The sequence below is a fragment of the Mixophyes fleayi genome, chromosome 2, assembly GCF_038048845.1.
Source record: "Mixophyes fleayi isolate aMixFle1 chromosome 2, aMixFle1.hap1, whole genome shotgun sequence".
Taxonomy (NCBI): Eukaryota; Metazoa; Chordata; class Amphibia; order Anura; family Limnodynastidae; genus Mixophyes; species Mixophyes fleayi.
The window spans coordinates 143,288,705-143,312,736 of NC_134403.1; the positions used below are offsets into that span (position 1 = coordinate 143,288,705).

The 24,032-nt window shown below is 38.7% G+C and overlaps 1 protein-coding gene across 1 annotated transcript in view; it reads left to right on the forward strand.

The window, feature by feature from the left end:
* ATP10A (ATPase phospholipid transporting 10A (putative)) overlaps window positions 1-24,032 on the forward strand; it is a 102,826-nt gene that overhangs the window by 39,264 nt on the left and 39,530 nt on the right. The window contains exons 3-7 of the mRNA XM_075200115.1: window positions 9,780-9,865; window positions 17,452-17,558; window positions 18,370-18,501; window positions 21,086-21,216; window positions 22,555-22,807. Coding sequence (XP_075056216.1) covers window positions 9,780-9,865; window positions 17,452-17,558; window positions 18,370-18,501; window positions 21,086-21,216; window positions 22,555-22,807 — 709 coding nt within the window. The remainder of the gene's footprint in view (window positions 1-9,779; window positions 9,866-17,451; window positions 17,559-18,369; window positions 18,502-21,085; window positions 21,217-22,554; window positions 22,808-24,032) is intronic.

Genomic DNA, 24,032 nt, shown 5'->3' on the forward strand with positions numbered 1-24,032 from the left:
TATATATTAGATTGTGTAAACATGTGATTAAAACATGAACACATTCCTCTAGCTTTACTTTAGTATTCAACAGTTTTATTTTAGAACCTTGGTTTTTCACTTTACATGAGGAAGTATGAGACCTCTATCTTTTAGTTTACAATATACATCTTCTATTACCCCTGTTTGTGTCACCCCTGCAAATGTGTCGTGGTGTTTGTTTCTTGCACAAAATCCAACACAACCTAGGCTTGTTACTGGGACTAAAAAAAAAACCTTTTACCTGTTTTGTTTTTTTTCTTCTGTTTTTATTTATCCATGCTTTTTGTTATTTTTCGCTTTTCCGGATTTTCAAGGAAGCACTTTTCTTAACTGATAAATGTGTTTGTGTTGATTTGTAGTGAAATATGCTGAGCTCATAATTGATAAGCAGTGGAAAATTCAGGGCGGATTCGTGGAACACTTTGTAGCCAGCTGGTTTCTGGGTGTAGACAACATTGTTTTTTAAAAATAATGGGGCTGTGCACAGCAGGTATTCATAACCTATAACAATTATCACTGTACATGAGCATACATTTCAGGAACTTCACACCGTGATCAAAGTTCTCTGTATATTATGAGGATTCTTTTATTCCAGAGTGGAAGAAAGGCTCATATTTCAGAAGAACATGTTTTATAATATTAGAAATGAATATAGCAGATAAAGTATTCTAACTTGTATAACATCAGCATGTTCTGAAGTGCTATCCAAAACCTTCATACATTACAAAATAACTGCTCTTAGGAGCTCCTCTTGTAGAGCATTAGTTACTTAAAAAACAAGGGTTATTATATGTATTGGAGCAGATCCTTCAGAGGTCAAGCCCCAGCGAGGAATCCCTGGTGCGTCATGATCGCAGCAGGGAGCCTGCCACTACTTCCACTGCTGTTATGAGGGATGGTAAAACTTGCAGGGCAGGAGAAGAGCAGGGGGATGTCTTTGGAGCGAGTGGCAGGGATATCGCCAGTTTAGGTGCAACAGAAGTGAGTAGGAGAGACAAAAAAAGAAGAGAGCAAGGTGTGTGTGTGAGCAGCATCATCCCCAACAGGGGAGGTCATATGTAAAGAAGCAAAGGGAAAGCTCACCTCCTTTGCTTTTCAGAAGAATACCTGGAATCCACCCCATCCAGTATAGGTTAAAAAGGGAATAGAAGATTTTTTTTTTTCAATGCCAGGTTATGCTGTTTTTGTACATTGTTAGCTTTTAAAAAACAATTATAAGATTAATGCCAAAGTGGATAAAAAAAAACTGGTTACTGCACCCAGCAGATAGAAACAACTATTGGTGTATTGCAGTCTGGAATACGCTTTCGGATCTGTTATGATTTGGCGTGGTTGGTTTGTGATGCAAGCAAATCATTGTCCCTATGTCTTCCTGTTGCAGCCTGCAGCTATCCAGCTGTTCCCAGGCTCCAACTCCTATAACTGCCAGCTTGCAGAGGATTATGGAAGATGTAATTATGATAAGAATGTCAGGGCCATTGTTTGCAAACACAGATCACTGTGAAGAATTGCCATGTTCATTTAATTATTGCACCAGCCCTCAGGCATCCACCATTGATAAGGCTACTGATAGGCATATCTGTTTGCAGTTATGCAAACACGCCCTTGTTGTATTCTGCCATATTAGACCGCCCTTCCTTTCTTCAGTCCTGCCTCTCCAGTTGCAAGAAGGTGCCAGTGTCAGATGAAAGTAAATCTGTGGGCATGCACAGTACAAATTTGTTTAATTTACACTAAGCAAATGGATTTTCTGTCTTCGCCAGTCGCCACTGTTGGGTGACTTACTGCCAGAAGCCCATGGTAGGCTGTATATTATCGCAGAGGTCACCAATCTCTCATAGTACTAAAATAAATTCAATCTCACACTAAGAGTGGCTTGAAGAACCGGAAAAATTACTCCTAAAACTTGTGGGTGTTGATGTTATGAACTAAAATACGAATGATTACTATCCCATATAAGGGACTGTATAGCCTCTATAGCAAAAAACTGTATTGATGTGAGCACCCCTACCAGCTACCATTTGATAAAAGCAACCATGAGGTTATACATAGTGGTGTTTAACATGGACCATGCCAAATATTACCAGTGTGGGGGGTTTTTTGTTTGTTTTTTTGCCCAGCTATGAAAATTTAATTGGTTGAAGAAATATGCATACTAGAACAGTGATCAATGAACCTATTACTGTGAAAGGCAGTAACTAAAACACCGCCAGAAGCTGAGCTATTGCATGCTGCAATATCAAGCCAATTGGCCAATATTGTGTGTGCATGTGACAGGTTTAACAAATTCTTGAGCCTATACATGCTGAAGTTATTTAGAACTAATTAGCCAGTAGAATCTACAGCATTTGAAAATGTTAATGACGTCCTTAAAGCAGCTTTCAAGTGACAGGTTGAAAGTGTAAATTTGTTTTTTAATGCCCCCCCCCCAGCTGTTCCTTGTCACCCACGCAGCACTTACCCACTGACAGTACGATGGACTGATGTCCCTCCCCCAAATAAGGTACAGCACAACATTTAATCACCATTACATGACAAGCAGCCTGACAGCAAATCAGATGCTGCCTGCTAGTGTGAGTCACGGTTCTTGTGTTTATAAGGATTAGCACATTTCACAAGACCAGACTGAGAACCCGGCCCACGCTGACAGGCAGCATAACAGCAATCTGATTTGAGTCAGGCAGCACCCGTCTTCCAGGACAAAAAAAAAGAAAATACCTAGTAAGAAAATCTGGTGCCCTAGGCTGCATAAATCAGGCATTGCTGAAAAAAGTTGTGGTGGTGGGAAAACTTAAGATTAACTTCTTTGTGTGTACTATAATTTTAAATTGACATTTACTTTTCCCTGCTAATTACTAGATAGTACTTTGTATTTATTTTTTAATGATTACTGGAAAGAACAAGAAGCGAGTGTTGTCAAAACATCAATTTTAACTGTGTCCCACCTAGCTACATTCCAGTCAATTGGAGTTTACCGAACTATTAAACAGGATTCACATTGTGAGAGAGACATCAATGCTTTTTCTGTATTGCAAGTGTTTTGCTACCGCACCCATAACTACTTATGGAATGTTTTGCTCATATCATCAGCTAGACTTCAGAATAGTAGTCTGTGTGCAGCATGTGAATGTGCTTCCCGTATGCTTTGCATTAATATGAACATCTGACAGTTATTTGAAACTGGTTGCTGTTTTCCCCCAGTAACTTCTGGCCTCTCTCTTCTCAGAAAGTTTGTCATATGCAGGAAGATAGCCATAGTATGCTTGATTCCCAGTATATTTAATTAAATTACTAGTGTAATATACTTATCAACTAAACACAGAGTTAAACATTGAAGTCTAAAATAACAGAATGGAATTACTTTTTACACTGCATGAAAAAATGATGACCTATTTCTATTTTCTATTCTATTTTTTTTTTCCATTCTGAATATTATTGGGTTTGCCTCCATGTACTATATTAATCTGACAGATGCTTTCTGGTGCAGAGTAATAATGTGTTTGAGAGTCTTAAACCTTCTTTCCCAAACTAGTCTCGCACTTCTCTCTCTGTCTCTCTGTCTCTGTCCCTCACTCCTTCCCTCCTCTCTGTGTCCCTCACTCCTTCCCTCCTCTCTGTGTCCCTCACTCCTTCCCTCCTCTCTGTGTCCCTCACTCCTTCCCTCCTCTGTGTCCCTCACTCCTTCCCTCCTCTCTGTGTCCCTCACTCCTTCCCTCCTCTCTGTGTCCCTCACTCCTTCCCTCCTCTCTGTGTCCCTCACTCCTTCCCTCCTCTCTGTGTCCCTCACTCCTTCCCTCCTCTCTGTGTCCCTCACTCCTTCCCTCCTCTCTGTTCTTCTCTGTATCTCTCGCTCATTCACCTTTGGTACACCAAATCTCTCTCAATATCCACACTGAAGAGCAGTATTTCTTCTTAACTATAATTTCAGGGAGTCATAACTCCTGGGTAGAGCTCATCATGCTGGTATAGAAATGGGACAGCTGGTTGTGGTTCTGCAAGTTAAACTGCACCCACTGAGATGCTTCCCCAATTTCCCAGGTGAAAAAGTCATTGTACATGACCAATTTGCTCTCCACCTTGGACTGGGCAAAGGATACCTGCAGTTGCTCGAAGCAGAGCGGGACAGAGGGAAAAAGTGTTTATCACTCCATTGGGCCTATAGGAATTCAACTGTATGCTCCTTTGCCACTCAAACACCATGGTGACATTTCTGTGCCAAATGGAAAAGATTTTGAAATTTTCGAAACCCTCCTGATATAGCTAGATGTTCTAATGATGTACTCCAAGACCAAACAAAACACAATGCCATGCAAATTAATCGGCAAACAACCGTTACAAGTGCTGCAAGGAAGTTCACTGGTTTTGCAATAACGAGGCAGCAAAAGAGTACGTGAAAATGTGTGCTAAAAACCATTATCATTTGGCAGACTAGCTTTTAAAATTTCTGTACGTGTGTTTTTAAAAACTATATATTGAGCAATAGTGACACACAGACAGCAGTTAGATGACTGCACATTATATCAGCTCTGTGCCCTACCTTCCACATTTCACCTTCTCACAAATATAAACTAGTCAAGTGTGCAATCCATGCCATACACAGGGTTGTTCTGAAGATCTAATGGAATACCTTTCTGCTAACCAACTGCATCCAGTCATCATAGCTATTTATATAGTGGTACTAATTTCGCTGTACAGAGAACTTGCTCACATTCGTCCGTGCCCCATTTGAGCTTAGTCTAAATTTCCTAACATACACACACACAGACAGACTAAGATCAGTTTAGTAGCAGCCAATTAACCTGCTAGAATATGTTGGGAGTGTGGGAGGAAACCTGAGCACCCAGAGGAAACCCACGCAAACATTGGAAGAACATATAAACTACACACAGAGAAGGCCATGGTCATTAATCGAACTCTTGACGCCAGTGCTCTGAGGCAGAGGTGCTAACCACTAAGCCACCATGCTGCCCAGTTCAACTGGTATTAATTTTGCCATTTCTGTTCCTCTTTGTGGACTAACCTATAGTCCCATTTGCCGCTATAACTTCTGCAAACATGGGAAAACGTGTTCTCGTTCTATGTCTAGCATGCTGCTAAAGGAAAATGTCAGGCACACGTCTACTAAAAGCTGGCATATGATTCCACATTAGTGCTTATACAGCAAAACGCAAAAGCCTACAGTGACTGGTTCATCTTTCATATCTTCGCCTTTCACTGTCTCTGCTCATTCCTACTGTGTCACACCACTGGCATCTACAAAGAAATGCTAATCCCCAATGGCTGCTTTTAATATTGATAGCTGATAATGTTTCTGCTTTACAATAGCCACACATTATACCCACCAACAGCTACAATTGTTATTCTGCTGCCTTATGTATTGGTTGTTCCCCACATCTCTTAGATTGTAAGCTCATTTGGCCAGGGTCATCTTTACTTTCTGTTCCATGTAATTTAACGTTTGTTTGTGTCATAACTCCCTTAAGGGTCTATTTATGACTCTTCGTTTTTTTTCTGTAGAAACTTTTCAATCCTCATCGCATAGATGCGGATTGAAAAGTTTCTCATATGTATTAAAAATCAACACATGAACAGCCGTTCCGAAAAAACAGCAGTTTTCGGGGATGTACCTCTAAATTACAGGGGGGAGATCTTTGATAAATAGGCCCCTTAATGTACAATGCTATTTAATATACTAGTGCTTTATAAAAAGATGATAATAATCTAGTGTACTCTGTTCCAGCTCCTGAACTTGTTAACTTTCCCTTCTTCACCACAATTTACAGTGGTAGAAGTGATAGTATGGAAAATGTAAGTGAATGGAATAGGACATGTGTGGTTTACCCTTTCAAGAGCCTGTTCTTTCCTCAGGCACAGATTTATAGTGCACATAAAAAAAAATTATTCAGTGTTTCATCAATTTAATTGGGATTATATATAGCAGATTAAAAACAATATGGGTATGTATATAAAACACAATGGGCAACATTTTGGGTTACAACCAGGGAATAGGAGACATTAAAGTGTCTTTATTCCATCCATTCCATTAGTGTGGACCAGTCAGAGTGAGTGAGGTTCAATACGCTAAACCTCATGCCGATGCATTTTGACTCAATAGGATGAAGAAAGAGTGATCAAAGTATTAACAATAGCCGTATGTGTTTCTCGTGCATTCTCAAATTCTTTTACTAGATCTGTCCCCAGTACAACTTCTGAGCGAAAGTTCCATGGATCTCTTTCGCATTCAATGAAAAATTAAGTTAACAAACTTCTTCCTTCTATTACTTTTCAGTTTAAAAAAACAAACAACCAAAAAAAACCATTTTGAAATCATTACATAGACCATTCCAACAAAATCTGTTTATGGATACAACTTTTTGCCAAGTATGTGTCTTTTTTGCTAAAGGCCTCAAGTTTTTAGGGGGGAAAAAACGTTAATTTCACAACTTTGCAGATCATGTAAGGTGCAATTGTATAAAGTTTCCCATCCAACTTTTGTGGCTACGAAGTTAGAAATTTATATCTACAGAAGACCTTAATTACACATGTTTCGCATTCCTAGAATTTAAGTAGTTTTGTTAATTTGAATGGTAAATTTGACTTGTCCTAATAATGTGAAATAAAGCAATTTACATTACCACCATTTATTTATCTAATGTGCTACAATGTGAACTATAGCTGGGAAAAATCAAATCGAGAACTAGAAATTAAAAATAATGTAAACAATGTTTTTTAAAAAAAATATGATGCGTTTCTCAAATTACAATGTGGCATCCACTGGGACTTTTAAACAAAATTCATGTGTAATCTATTGGTGCTTTGTACCAGTATTCATAGCCCCTGTTTACAGAAATATGAATGATGCACTACAAAACACATTGAATGTTTATGTTGTAAGTGTTAATTAATCCTCAAAACTATGCTAATACTTTAATAATTATTTCTATAGTAATCACATGTGTAATGGTCAACTAGTGGGAATTAAAACTGGATTAAAAATACATTTGCAAAATGCTTTGAAAAGTTCTGACACCACTGCTTGGCACGAATGGTTTGCGTTACTTGGTGCCATGGGAAAATCTTTCTACAATAAATCCCAAGATTCAGGCTTACTGTGCATCTAGACCTGTCAGCTCCCTGTTTTTAGCTTTGTTATAAAATTGAGACTTATGTCATGGCAGTTTTTCAGCAAAGGATATTGTTGTCGAAGAGGTACTTTTACCTCTTCATTGGTTGGATAACATGGTTGTTTCTTAATTTATACATTGAAAAATATTTGGTTGTCGCCCAGAATACTGATCACTAAAAACCATGTCCCATTTGCTGCATATCCGCCTCGCGCTTCATAAACCAATTTATACTACCACTCTTTAAATTCTCGATATTCCTCAAGTCTCTTGTCCATTCTGGTGACCGTCGCAGCATTACCTCAACTGTTATGTTAATGCTATAATAGTATGCATATTATAACAGACCAGGTAACATAATCTTAGGATGGTTACCCTTGTTTAAATGACACTGATGCTACCCGGCAAATGCAAACTAGCACACAGCGCATGGTATCTAATGCTTATGGCCAGCGGAGGTGGGGTCAGTGAAGAATATTCCATTGACCCCCCCCTTGTGTTCGCTTACAGTGTACACAATAAATGGAGTAGTCTGTGTCGAAAGTACTGTGAGTATAGGGCCATTAGAACTAATAAGTTGGATCCCTATACTCCTCTGCATGCTTTCATTAGTGTTGGATAAAATGGCCTTAAGTGCATGCATATAAATATAAAATACATGTATACGTATTTAGCGCTCACAATACCAGTGTTTATGTATTTGTGCTATCTATAATTTAAGATACATTTGTTTTGTGCTTGTCTCTATATTTTTGTGCATGTCCTTCTTATTTGTATTTGCACCTGTGTACTTCTGTGTGGATCTTCTATCCTGGAAAATGTTTAATTTGTGTCTATTTGTATATATATATGTGTGTGTGTGTGTGTGTGTGTGTGTGTGTATATTTCTCTGTGTGTGTATATATGTGTATGACACAGATGTTTGGCATTTTTATTTATATTTACTGTGCAGTTGTGTACAAGCTGTTCTATTATCAGCCATGCTCTGCTTGATGTGTTTATATTAGGCTGACTGCTTTGATTTTCAGTAAGATTACCCACAATAACAACTTTATATGAAATATCTCATGTCCTGATAACCTGAAAAATTTTAGGCTCTGCCATATGAGCGGATTCTGAAGCTGCAGTTATGTTATCTGTGACTCCTTTAGGCAACTTTTATTTTAGTCAAGTGGTCCTTGTAGTTATAATTTTGTAAATAAAGAAATAAAAAACATAAAATGCGACTTTTTTTTTTTTTTTTTTTGTTCTGTCCTCTGTTCTTTGCACTTATTCGCATGAGTCAGATGGTACCACTCGTAAAAACATAGTTGTACATAAAACATTTCCCTTGCATCGTAAATTCTCTCCGTATAAAAATTACAGGAGAAACATAATGTGCAAAAAATACCTGTTAAAACATGCATTAAAATATAGGTGTGTGTGTGTGTGTGTGTGTGTGTGTGTGTATATATATATATATATATATATATATATATATATATATATATATAATGAGATGTAGATTATTTTATATACTACAGTTCATCTAAATCATTTTTAGTCCACAAACATTGTGCATGTGACATGGTTGAAATACTAATAATGTTTATATGTTACATAACCAATTAAATGCAATAGTTAAAATTACCATGCTTTTGTACATTTCCAGACATGAAATATTTCCAAAATCCATCATGAGAAATACTAAAAAGTGGCAATCCTAAAACATAACTGGTTCATACAAAGACAAAGATAGAGTTGGTTTTAGAGTGCAATTTGTGGTATCTGGTGCTTGGTGTTTTACATGCACAACCTTGGATTGTTAATCACATGTTACACATGTCAGTTTAGATAATATTTATTGTTTGAGAAATCACACAATAGAACAATATTCACAATGCTTGTGCTGGTTGTTTCAGTGCCTACAAACTAAAAAAAAATTAAAATAAAGGTATCTGTCCACTGTTTTGTTGAATGCATTTGCTTTTACCCCCACTGCCTTCCAATTTCTCCACCAATATATTTTGGAGGCAGCAGTACTGTCTTTAATGTTGAATAGCAGTCTGTAACCTTTAGCTCTGAGCTCCTGTGCTTGGATAGAATGGAAAATCTGCCCTGGTGAAACAGATGTATCCCAAAATATTAAAATTGACCTGGTCAGGAAAGAGTACATGTATAAAATTTTGGTTGTACAGAAATCCAGAGTCTAACATCTAAAATCTTAGACTGCAAATAGGCTGAGCTATTTTACATTTTTGGATGCTGCTGGTATATTATTTACCTTGGAATATAGTACGCTAGGCAACAGTGGCACTTCCAGTTGTCAATCTTTGTATATATAACATATAAGCAGGCATTTTAAACAAGTGTTACAAGCTATAAATAACAAATCTGACAATAAAGCAGGAAGGAGCTGGGGGCCACAGGTGAAGGCTCGGAGGGCCATCTTTTGCCCATCACTGTTTTAGAATATGAAGTTATTTATATTGCCTAGATGTTAAGGTATTTTCCTTCAATCATTTTTGTTATGGTTTCCATCATTTTATTTATATACAAGACAGATTTAATTTACCCATCTGAAGCAGCAGGACTTCTTATGCTTTTCCCAACAATAGGTCTAAGACTATGTCTATATTTTTCTGTTTGTTTCAGGAATCTGAATTTGACCCAATGAACTTTAACAGTGTTATTGAATATGAGAAGCCAAATAATGATTTGAGCAGGTTTCGAGGTTACATGTGAGTATTTTTCATTAAAATATGTATTGTTATTATTATCGTTTATTTATACATAACCTATTACTCAGAGCTTTACAGAGTATATGTAAGCATTCACATCAGTCTCTGCCCTAGAGGAGCTTCTTCTAAATTCACAAGTACACACATTAAGCCAATTACCCTGCCAGAATGGATTTAGACTGTGTGGTCTGCTTATTAAAGGGTTAAAAGCCCTCTTTCCGGGATACCATGGGAGCCCCAGTACTACTCTGCATTGGGCCTGCACGGTCTACGTGCAGAGACATGACCTTCCTATTTCCCCATCTAGAGGACTGGGTCCAAAGCTGAATAGGCTATGCACTGTAATATAAGGGAGGGGACTTTTTATTTATATTTCTCACATTTGAGCCTGGTGGGGGTGGCTCATGCCTGGGTTCACCTTACCAGGCCCTTCACATTGCAAACCCCTAAAACGCATGCAGTCCAGGCCATGCTTTGTGGTTTGTCTAAGTGCCACACATGGGATGTGTTTTGAGTTTTTAGCTTCCACACCGCAGGGTAGTAAATCTTGCAGTTTGGATCTGAAAATCACATCAGGTGTGTGGTGGTTTGCAAACCCCTAAACCACATGCAATCCAGGCCATACTTTGTGGTTTGTCTATGTGAGGGGACTGCATACTAAGACTCTGCATCGTGAATCTTCTCTAGGTCTCAGTCCTACTCTTACTCATGATGGCAGTACAGGTAGATCCCCCAGATCATAATGTCAAGCCACTAGGCCCATATTCTTATGATAGTGCTGAATGCAGCCTGAAATTTCCCTCAAGAGATAACTGATCACTTGACTGACTTGGCAGACAGATAGTTGTGGAGATTTCCAATCATGAGTAATGTGTATCCTTGCAGGTGCATATATGATTTCAATCAACTGTATGTCCTCCTCTCCAGTGCCTTTTGGGCTCAGGCCAATAGATAGTTGGATTCTGGTATGATCAGAACTACCGCAGTAGGGAAAGAATCTTAATGAGCTGCTGCACCCTGTCCCAGCATCTAAAACATTTTTGGTGCACTCTGCCAGATGTTTTAGGGGAATGCTTTCTCAAAAGGAATCCGTGTGGTAGGATGGGAGCTAATCGTTGAACTGTATTAAACACTTTAAAGTCTTAAAAACCAATACAAGTTTACAGTATTATTGAAAAGCATATACCTTACACCCACCATCCAACCAAATCATAGAAATCCACAAAAACTGCTTATAATTTAATTAAACTCAAATTCAAAGCTTGAACTTTGGATGGCTTTTCTGAATAGAGATTATAAAAAGGGTCAGAAAAACAAACCAAAACAAATTAATTGAGAGCATCTGCATGGCAGTATAAGTGTAACTCCCCTCCAGTTGGAATATGTAAGCTTTGAATATATGCTGGGGAAAATTATAACTCTGTACAGAACTAAATGAACAATATTATAGGAAAGTGTAATGTCATAAACACTTAATAAGGCATCTAAGTAAATTAAATGTTCCCCTTTTCAGTAGTGTTTATTATCACCTTCATGGGAGCAGGGAACATGCCTTCTCTGTATATTGACTGCACTTATAGATTGTGCAGTGCCATGTGTTGGGGATGGAAGTGGCTTTCAATTTTGGTGTGTTCTTAGCATATGGGCACCCAGGACGATGGGCATAAGGACTTGTTTTATCAAAGGGCCAATGCCCTGTTGGCGGGCCCTCCCCTTCGGTACATACTCATTTGAGCACAATGGGTGTTTTGAAGTGATAAGTGACCAACAGAGTATTGCTCAGCTGCCATGGCAATAAAATGTCATATTGCTGATATAAGTGGTGATAATACATTGCACGTAGCAAGGAGTCTAGCTATTGTACTCCTACTTCGCTGGATAGGCTTAGGTAAGGGTGGGGTATCTAGTAAGAAATAAGCAGTTTGCATGTAGTGCTGAGAAAATAAATGGGGGCCTATAACTGCAATATCATCTTGTTTCTCTGGAGGCAAAGTCCATTAGTCCACAAGTGGGACACCAGCAGAGAGAGAAGTACATTGGTCAGCCGCTGGCTCCTGCCCAAGTCAAGGAGATAGACTTGCCAAGAAAAGAGAGGGACAGTTTCTCATCCATGCAACTGTAATTTTGCAGTTTGAAAAAAGTTAATTTATGTTTTTTTAATATGTAGGACATGTAAGTCTACCTGCACATGTAGTTAAATGCATTGAGAACAGCCCAGATATGTTTGCCATGAGTGTCCCTTTAATTTGTTGCTAATTCTAAAATAAAATTTGATTCTTTATTCTGCATGTTAAATATTTTATGGCATGTCTAAAATTATCTATAACCGCGTTATGTCGTTTAATGCAAGCTATTGTCCTTAATTTCCTGTTTTAGGCACTGAATTTGTACATGGAGTTTCAGTCAATGGTCTTAAAGACAGGTGTCCAAAAAGTAAATGGCATCAAGTGCACTTCAACCTTATCTGAAATGTCTTTAAATGTAAGAGTTGAAACTAAAGTATCCCTTGAAAAGATTTTAAAGAATAAGTATACCCATGATCCGGCAGGCCCGTAGAAGGCTCTGATAGTCCAGTGCACTCCTCTGTTCTTCTAAGGTGGCGTTTTATCAAACGTGCTTAGCAGGGTGTTGATGCCCCGAATTAATTCACAGAGGAGGGGCATTCACTACAATGATGCATGTTGAAATCAGGCTGTAGTTGGAGAGATGAGTACAAAACTGGATCACCATTAAAGTGATTTGTTTTATTTGCAAAAAATTACTTGAGTTTCCCTTAACACATATAAACATAGACATAACCAGGTTCCATATCTTTCTTCTATGTCGTCCATTACTATGAACTAAGCATAACAAATGTTATCTACTGTTTATCTGCACACCCACCCCTTTGTGACAGTAGCACCTGACACTAAAGCTAGGTACACACTACACGGTTTTCGTCCAATAATCGGCTAAATCAGCCGACATACGACCGCTCATTCAAAAGTCGGGTCAGTGTGTGCAGTGACACGATGGTCGAAAGTCAGCCCAAATGGACGATTGTCGCCTCATTTGGTTGGTCGTACCGTTTAATATTTTCGTTCCAATCTCGTTTCCGCTGTGTAGTGTGTATAAACTTCCGACCGATCCACAACAGTGAGTACGAAATTAGTCATTGCTCACGACAACATGGCTTTAAAAAGTTGCTAAAGGGACGTCCGCTCTTCCCTTTATCGTCCTAAACAAGGCTAGTGTGTATGCAGTCCATGGACCGAGCGATCGGAACATCGATCGCATGTAAAATCGATTGGCATAAAAAGTTGGTGGAAAACTCTGTAGTGTGTACCCAGCTTTAGTCAACACATGCTTGCTGTATCTCAGTGGTTCCCAAACTTTTGCAGTTCGCGGCACCCTTAGTCTCCAAATTTTTTCAAGGCACCCCTCCAAAATAATTATTGAGCAGTCCTGTTTTAGAAGTAGTTGGGTCAAAAAATTGTAATAAGTATTTAGGTCAGGACAGAAATACTTATTTGGTTGTATGCAAAAATGCCCCCTCTGCATCCAGGCACGCTGTTACCCTCCTCTGCCGCTGTCACACTCCTCTGTCCCGTTGTGCGCCCCTGTCACACTCCTCTGTCCCGTTGTGCGCCCCTGTCACACTCCTCTGTCCCGTTGTGCGCCCCTGTCACACTCCTCTGTCCCGTTGTGCGCCCCTGTCACACTCCTCTGTCCCGTTGTGCGCCCCTGTCACACTCCTCTGCCCCTGTCACACTCCTCTGCCCCTGTCACACTCCTCTGCCCCTGTTACGCCCCGCTGTCACCCTCCCCTGCCCCTGTTACACTCCTCTGTCCCGTTGTGCCCCAGCTGTCACGCTCCCTCTCACTCCTCTGCCGCGCGCCAGCCATAGAAAAAAAAGAAAGAGCACATAAACTTACCAATCCGCCGGGCGCCGGGACCCAGCAGCCTCCTCTCTCCCGCAGCTGTCACTGACGTCGATATTCGGTGACAGCTGCGGGAGAGAGGAGGCTTCTGGGTCCCGGCGCCCGGCGGATTGGTAAGTTTCTGTGTTTTTGTTTTTTTTTTCAATGCTTGGCCCGCGGCACCCCAGTGACAGCGCCGCGCCACCCCTGGGAGCCGCGGCGCACAGTTTGGGAACCGCCGCTATATCTTATTTTTATTAATTTTTTTTATTATTTATTTTGCTTGGTCGACAGAAGATACAGGCCAAACAGTAAGGGGATAGAGGTATAAAAATGTGAACAAAAAAAACCCCAAATAACACTTAACAAACATCACATGGCATTGGAGGTCCATATAAAAATAGAGTGTATAATGGAAACAGAGGTTGGCCCAACAGGTACCAACAAATGCCATGCTTGCTGTATTGGCAAGCAGCACATGTACTTTCTCTCCTCTCCTACCACGATTAAGTCCTTTATTAAGAAAGTGTCCTTAAATGAGTCCACATACTCAATCAAAAGACATTCCTTATGCACTTCTATGAACACAAATTTAAGTCCACACATCAAGCATCCATAGGCAAAAATTAAGGCTCTTTACTGGTTTTAGTGCAAAAATCAAACATTTTGCATTTGTTTATCCACATATTGACCTTTTGTAGTTATGAATTATGATGTTTACCTTTACTTACATGTTTGTAGTCATGTTTACTTTAATTTGTGTATTTTTGACATTTTTATCGGACAAAGGGTTGCCTCATTGCATACTTTATTACAGCAAGCAATGTTTAAAAACATGAAATAGTTGTAGACCGTTATGTCCCCATCACTGTTTTGTACTTCACGCTCAAGTTTGTGGATAAACATAACCAATTACTGCAATTTTCATTTCTGCATATAAATGTGCTTTGGTAGAGCAGAAGATTGAGATATTGTGGTCACTTATGCAAATAAGGCATTGTCCAGGCATCTCTGAGCATAACGCTCCATAACAAAGGTAGTTTTAGTTTTTCTACAGCTCAGACTTGTATATGCATCTCTGTCTTCATTATTCAAGTAAAAGTGTGTGTCAGGGCAAATATGTAAGTGTTTGTGTCTAACACCTATGTGGCCTTAATGAAACAATCTCTTTGATACACAAACAATAGCTATGTTCACTACACAGGGTACAGTGAAACTTCTCCTGTTTGTAATGGATGCAGCTAAATCTTAGCATAGATGAGTGTTACAGCTGTCATCTTGGTATGTGTTTAAATCCATCATTTGAATGCAATTCAATGTTGATGTGTGTGCCTGCATACTGCACTCTGTAATGTTGCTTGGCATATGTGGGATAATGTAGCATTCTGAATTTTTTTGTGAAGAACGTAGCATTCATGAAAAGGAAAAGGGTTTAACACATAAAAAATGACAGAAGCAGATTGGCTGTTAAGTACAGTTTAGGAAATTAAAGCTAATGTCTGCTTATTCCAGTTGTCTTAAATGCCCCCCCAGAGTCTCACAAAAGCACTTCAGCTGTCAAAATATTGCATGTATTCTTGATGTGACTCCCCATTTATTTCTAATGGGCCTCTTTTAAAAAAAAAAAAAAAAAAAAACAGCAACAGGGTTGATTTTCTATCAACGCTTATTGCATCGATCAACATCCTTCTATAACCATAATTTAGGAATAAAATAGTCTCCGGGAGCAGTAAGGCTTAACTTATTGTTTCGCCAGGTCAGTCTTAAGGGATATGTGCGCCATCCTGAGATAGCGATGGCAAAAGAGGGATTATGATGGTACTTCTACTGTCACAATCCTTGTTAAAAAGACTTCCCCCATGGGAAGTGTCACGAACAGCACTCACCTGAGTCTGCGTGATGCATATGTGACACAGGGTTAACCAAACAACAACCACCTGGTCTGTCTAAAATGATTAAATCCTTCCCTATCTATGCCACACACAAGCTTTGCGATACTAATTACCACCACCAAGGTTTTTTCGGACAAGGGCTGACACTCTTATTTAGGAAGCCTTCGGTTCTCCCTAGCATTAATCTAACACAATTTACTTTAATCAGAGTTCACATAAACCACAAGGTTTGCACAGTTTCAATTAGGTAGCGTCTGGACCAAACTGTCACGTGAATTCGTAAGAACACAGAGACTAGAACTTTATTAAGTGTAATTTAATATGGAAAATACATCCACAATGCTTAAGATAAAAAGATAATAAAAGACATACAAATATAGTGCAATAGTTTCTTATAAAATAAAAAGGATAAAACACAGAATTGATACCTCACTTAGAATCAAGTTTCTGGTGCTGGGAGAAGCAGAAAAAATGGAACCTCTTCAATCAAATGACTCCCTCAGAGTGAACCACGAGTTACATTTTCAATACAGTTTTAAAACCAAGCTACAGGGCCCACAGCCCCCCTTCCTGTGACCTTATTCAGCTTGAATCTGTCATTACCATACAACCCTGTCTCTGCAGTCGGCATGTCTGGGGCCTCCCAAACAGGTGTTCGATTTCATTGTCTTGCAAGAGATATCCTCAAAGGCTTTCACATTTGCGTCCTGCCATAAATGGTATAAGGTGCTTCCCTTATCTACCAGCCCCCTCTGGGTAGTTTACCATACACAAAACCCATTGATCTAACAGCTTCTAAGAGAACCATGTCACACTATTTCTAGGAAGTAATTCACAAACATATATTTGCAGATTTATGCCTAAAAATTAGCTTGCACATGACACCTCCCCGTTCTAGAGGGTGGCATATTTTAAAACTGAATTCCTTTTGTCTATACAGTATTACATATAGGCTATATTAGCCCATGGCCTCATTGAGCCAGACCACATGCTGAGCAGTACCGAAGCCTAGTCACGTGTCACAAATAGTCTAGATCTCACCCCAGGAGTCCTTTGAACTGCCCCCAGGTGACACTTATATCTGTTCACACTAGGGTGGGCAAAGCCTTCAAACACATTTACATCCGACTCTGCGTCTTTAACTGTTACACTAACTTATCAATGGATTCATTTGATACAACCTATTTACACTGCAGTTATGAATTATCCCTTATAAATAACTGCAAGCTCTCTATGTTCACGACAGGGAGCTTTTGCCAATTGAACCCATCAAATATTATTTTCAGCGAGGCTACCACCGCTGATAAGGCTGCTATCGCTGACATCGGAAACGCAGGACAATACAATGCAGTACTTCTTGCTTGGATGTTATGTCTAATTTTGGGTTTTTTTCAGGATTAATAATAATATTGTCCCTGTTTAATTAACATTGTGGCACTAACCCAGTGCATACTTTTATCTCCATAATGTATATGTTTTACATGGACTTGCTTTCCCAAACAAACCACAAGTTAAAGCTCTCTTGCACCCATTCAATAGTATCCACCTCTGACCTAAACATGATCATGTTATGCTGATTCAGATTTTAGGCACATCTAATTAATTACAGCAATGTTTCTTTCACTGCTTTTCTAAGTGCTGAAGTTGACAATTGTTTCTATAGGATTTATTTTATATATGGCTATTATATTAATGCTTAAATGTTAATTTTCATATATTGGCAAGTATTCTTTGTACTTTCCTTTTTTAGGCTTGCCAGATTTTTATTTACCATGTGTTTCCATTATATTCCAGAATTTATAAAAATGGGAAAAAATCTGGTCTTTCCAAGGAGAACCTCCTGTTACGTGGATGTACCCTTAGAAACACAGAAGTCGTCTCTGGAATCGTCGTTTATGCAGGTATTGATTTCTACCAACATTTTAATTGGCTAATGATGAATACATTGAAGATCCGTGTTACCAGGCACTCACTTCATGAATAGACACATTTCAGATACAAACTTACACAGAACACTGCTTGGTTTATACTTTATACTCCAAACAGTTTAAAGCAGAAATCCCACATACATTTTTTTTCTTTAAATAGCAAACTAAGTACCTTTTTTAAGCATGTATCTTTAGAATGATTTTTAAAAGGATAGCTAAGAGAAATTTATATATCCTTTACAAAATCTCTCTGTAGAGGAGTTTAGTATAGCTGCCAGTCTCTCTCGCTCTCTCTCAAGGTCTCTATCTGGAAAGCAGAAAGGTGGACTTTAGAACATGCCGTTCTAATGCCTCTCTGCTCTCTAAATCATGTGACATTGGTTAGTCACATGACAATGCAGAATTATGAAAACACTAATAGCAGCCTGCAGAAACACCAAGGAAATTGGCGTGATTCTTCTCATGGCCTTCCACGGTGATTTATATTAAACAAACAAAAACCCACGTTTTTTTCTAGGGATTGCTGCTTTAAAGCCGTAAAGCTATTATTTTGAATTTAGAAGGCAGATATATACTTTTGTCAACCACTTTACAAGACTACCTGTATTTCGCTGTATATTACACTAAAAAGAGGGACAGTTTGAAAGAAATAAGGGACAGGAGGACTTGGATTATAATACCATGGGTCCTCCAAATAAAAAATAATTAATATTGGCAGAACATGGAGCGTTCTTAATTTTTAATTTTATTAAGAATCCATTATTAATTTCTTTCTCTTTTGTAGGACATGAGACCAAAGCTTTGTTAAACAACAATGGACCTCGTTATAAACGTAGTAAGCTTGAGAGGCAAATGAATACAGATGTCTTCTGGTGTGTGCTGATACTCCTAATTATGTGCATGTTTTCTGCAATTGGTAAGAATTCCTCTTCATTAAGGACTCAAGTCTTCAATTGCTACAGCACTTGCAAAAATTCAATACTGTGTGTGAAACGGAGATTGCAAGTCAGGGTAGCTGTGACATGTAGAGGAGATGGCAGATCTGTTGCTGGCTATAGCAGTGTGCTGGGGGAAAAAATGTTGTGTGTATGTTCCTTGCAGGATAACCCCACCCTTTCAAGCACCTGTTATGGCCTATAAATTGATTTGAGCAGCTTCCACTTTTGTACATGTAGAGGAGGCCAGCCTAGGTGAAAGCATAGTGCAGTGCAACCAGATCCTGATTATCCAGTAGGCTGATTAGATTGCAGCCTATGGAGCAAGGCCATTGTAATTATTCCGTAGTTTAGTGATGTTTGGTTGCCTTAATTCGGACTGACATTCATGTCACCATTCACAAGTGGCTAGATCATATAAAGGTCTCCATTAATTTAATCAATGACTGCACACACAGTTTGACTGTATTTATGGACAATTATGTTAATTGCCCAAATTTCCCTGATCACTTACAATATTGGTGTGTTTGGCAGCAGTTAGAGGAACAAAATTTTAATTGCAAACCTATTGCATTATACACTATATGGACAAAGGTATTTGGCCACACTTGTTAATTATTGAATTGAGGTGTTTCAAGCAGACCCGTTGCCAGCGATCTATAAAATCAAGCACCTAGCCATGCAGTCTCCATTTGCAAACATTTGTGATACAAAGTGGGTTGTTCTGAAGAGCTCAGTGACTTCAATCATAGTACTGTGATAGGATGCCACCTTTGCAATAAGACGGTTAGTGAAAGTTCATCCCTGCTGGCTATTCCACGGTCAACTAGAAGTGATATTATTAGAAAGTGGAAGAAGTTTAGGAATAACAGCTCAGCCATGAAGCGGAAGACCACGTAAAATCACAGCGGGGTCAACGACTGGTAAGGCGCATGGTAAAAGTCTGCAACGCTCTGCTGATTCCATAGCTGAAGAATTCCGAACTTCCACTGGTATTAATGTAAGGACAAAAACTGCGGCTGGAGCTTAATGGAATGGGTTCCATGGCCGAGCAGCTGCATGCAAGCCTCACATCACCAAGATAAATGCCAAACGTCAGATTGAGCGATGTAAAGCACACCAACGCTGGACTGTGAAACAGTGGAAACGTGTTCTGTGGAGTGACGAATCACGCTTCTCTGTTTGGCAGTCAGATGGACGAGTCTGGGTTTGGCAGATGCCGGGAGGACGTTACCTGCCTGACTGCAGTATGCCAACTGTGAAGTTTGGTGGAGGAGGGATAATGGTATGGGGGCTGTTTTTCAGGGTTTGTGCTTGGCCCCTTATCTCCAGTGCAGGACAATCTTAATGCTTCAGCATACCAAGTCATTTTGGACAATGCTATGCTTCCAACTTTGTGGCAACAGTTTGGAAAGGCTCTTTTCTATTCCAACATGACTGTGCCTCAATGCACAAAGCAAGGACTGCAAAGACATGGTTTGGGGAGTTTGGTGTGGAAGAACTTGACTGGCCCGCATAGAGCCATGACATCAACCCCATCAGGCACCTTTGGGATGAACTGGAACGGATAGTGTGAGCCAGGCCTTCTTGTCCAACATCAGTGCCTGACCTCATAAATGCTCTACAGAATGAATGGGCACAATTTCCCACAGAAACACTCCAACATCTTGTGGAAGGCCTTCTAAGAAGAGTGGAAGCTGTTATCACTGCAGAAGGAAGACCAAATTAATATTAAAGTATATGTATTTGAATACAATGTCATTACAGTCCCTAGTGGTGTAATGGTCAAGCGTCCGAATACTTTTGTCCATATAGTGTATATGCAATATTTCATATATAATACACATTTGCCCAGGTAGTGTATGAAATTGGGGTTTTTACAGCGTATGCCATACCACCACTTCTCCTACTGCCTTCATTGTAAAACTATCAATTTCCATTCACTTACATTCCCATTATATTTTCATACCGCCAGTTACGCAACGTAAACCTATATAGAAAGAAAAAGAAAACTGAAAGCTAGTAAAAACAAGAGTGGGTGACATTAGAAGGTGACATTCCATAGGTTGTAAGCTCGAATGAGCAGGGCCCCTCTCCCCTCCTGTCTCCATACCCATTCTTCTGCTCCGTATTTACTCTATTTGTTTGCCCAGAGTTACTGAAGCATTGGTACTTTGTGTTTACTGTTCTGTACTGTTTCACCCTGTATGGTCTACTGTTTGTACTATGTACGGTGCTGCGGATACCTTGTGACGCCTAACAAATAAAGGATCCTCAGTTCTGTTTACACGCATTGTACTCGTGTTAAAAATTGGTAGGAAAGCTCATGTAACGAATGCCAGTAGGTGGTGTAACAGACATATCTAGAAGGAATTGTATTGCAGATTTTGTGATTGTTTTAATTGGGAAACTGAAAAATGCATACATTTTATTATATTTATGTTTTGGCTTTACACAACCGTACAAAAAAAATCACATTTGAACAGTAATATAATTTTTTAGATGCAAATATGTTCAGTCATTGGTTTAGTATTGTGATTGTAACAAGATTATATTTGTGCTCAGGTCATGCGCTCTGGGTGTGGCAATATGGAGAAAAGAGACCAGTGTTTGATGTCCTGGGGACTGATGGAAGTTATGTGAAGCCGATTCTTTCTGCAATATATCTATTTTTCACTATGATTATTGTTTTACAGGTAACTTCTTTTTTTTTTTTTTTTTTAAAGAAAAAAAATTATTTCTGAATTAACTCCTGCTATAGAACTGCACAGACATGTTAGTTGTATTCTCTGATTTATTATAATGCTACAGACTAAGCATACTCTTTGTATAAAGCAGGGATAAGGACAGCACTGCTAGTGGGATTGAGTCTGGGGATTCACTTGAGTGCAGTTGAAATGAGGAGCTATCCAGACTCTTAATACGTATAGAACAGAGTAATATTTTGTGCTTGATTCACACTTATAGAGTAAACAGTATATGTTAATTGTACAGGTATTTGCAGTTTTTGTATAAATGTATCTAAAATACTACAAATTATTGTGTTAGTCAGATAATTTAGAATGTGTGTATATAAACAGGTTTGTCACTTAATGGTGATAGTAATGCTTTTAATAATAATAGTGAAATATCGAATACTTCTATCAATAAATAGAAGTCCAGACAAACAGTGTTTATTAGCTGTGGTCAACACATCAATTTATCCAGAACTTGTGCATAACATGGGGAAAAAAAGAAAATAAAAGGAAACAATGGGCTGGCTACATGCAATCAAGAAAATTATAAACATTTTGATTATATTGCTTCAATATGTGCCAGTTTCTTTATTCCCGCTAACATGCATCCACAATTTTAGTATGTCCACAGATACCCTGGCTCTCAACCCAAGAGTAGAATGACCAGATTATCATTCAGTTAAACTACACACGTTGACTTCCTGTGTTGCTTTAGCTTTTTAGTATAGTCACATTTTAAGTGCACACAGGCCTATTAGTGGTATCTTGCTTTTGAGTCGCATAAGCATATTTGCTGCCTGCCTGAAAGCACATTTATATACAAAACTATAAAAGTTTTGATTTCAGTGGAATTAAATTAGATAAAATACCAAATGTAACTTCCATCAAATGATTCAGTGGGTCTCCCGATGCATTTACCCTGAGGCCGGGACTCCTGTTCACATGAATGGCTGAACAACGGTGTTCTCTGACACCGCTTCAGTTCTTTCTTCGTCTCCTCATACTACAGACACATTCACGTGGTAGTTTTGACAGGGAGGCGAGTCCTGTTGCAGCTAGTTTGCTCTATTATAGCAGCTGCACACACAACTACAACGATAGACTGTTCACAGGATCGCTATAGATACTCGGCACATTTATTACTGTAAAACAAGACCATGTGGAAAAAATAAATCTGTCGATCTTAGAAAATACAAAATGAATATTTCTTTTGGAGACAGTTATTTCATGGTTTTAAGAAATTAATACCTTGACCAATTTATCATGCCATATTATTGCTTTTTATGTACTTTATGACAGGTGCTCATTCCAGTGTCACTGTATGTGTCCATTGAAATTGTTAAAATCTGCCAAGTGTACTTTATTCACCAAGACAAGGACCTATATGATGAAGAAACAGACTCTCGTTTACAGTGCCGTGCTCTGAACATTACTGAAGACTTGGGTCAAATACAGTATATCTTCTCAGATAAAACTGGAACTCTAACTGAGAATAAAATGGTATTCCGAAGGTGCACAGTCTCTGGAATAGAGTATTCTCATGATGCAAATGGTGAGATTTCATAGTTCTTGGTTTTTTTTCTTCTTCGATTATACAAATATAAACACATGACTGAGTCAACATGGTACAATAATGGAAGAATATAGTATTCCAATTGGTCTTTAACTGATGCTATTAAAATGAAAGTTTTTTAAAACATATTTTAATATTTGTTGTTCCGAAATGAAAAATTATCCTGTAAAAGTGACATATTTATATGTAAAATTGACACATCATTACTGTACTTGGCATATTTTCAATTGAAGGTAATTCCATAGTAATTTTAGGCTTTGAGTAGTGTTCCTCTGAAGCCTGATTTGCCAATAAAAAAATGTAATCTAGTGTTCTAAATTTTATAAAATGTTTAAATATTATCAATGTTTATTTATAGGGTGCCATAGTTTCCATGGTGCCATAGTTTCCATAGTGCCAGACAGTCATCATACAAAATTACATGATTAATGATACACTTGCAGTTTCTTATAGAGTGACCTAACTGAAAACAACAGCATTCTATATGTATTGGCCAATAAAACAGTAACTCCTTGCACTTGCTGTTTTTAGTCAGCACTGCTTTGAGACAAGTCATCTTTGTGAATTATAGCAAATCATATGTGCACAAAGCGCAGTCCGTAGTGGTAAAAATCCTTAGGCAGCCTTAAATGATGAATACCTTAATTTTCCTATTCTCATTAGGGAAGCAATTTGTGGGACAAACGCATACTAAGCTACCTGAGCATCACTGATATCTACAAAACAGGCCATCTGTGAAAATAACGATTCAGCTTTCAGTTCTTTCATGCGCACTCTAGTACCCTGTGAGATGGGCATCTGTTTTACTTTTCTCTTGCTGCTAGTGTATAGCTGTGCTTGCTCATAGCACTATTATTAGGCTTTGCTGCTGTAGCAATATATTTCTGCAAAGAAAATGGCATATTAGTTTGTCACTCATCTGTATTTATCAACATATTTTGTTTTTTAAAAGTCCACATTTAATTATAAATATACTTTTATAACACATTGTGGCAGAGTTGCAGTGGATATATTTTATTTTGGTGCTAAACCCTGCATTTTGTTCACTTTCCCCCACCTTGCTTGGTATGAACCATGAAATAAAATGTTGACTTCTGGGCAATAAAAGCATTTTAGAGGGAATAAAAGCAGGACAGTGATGTGAGATTTGGAACCAATAAACTTTACCGAAGCAGTAACTACCCGCACTCAGCTGACTTGACCA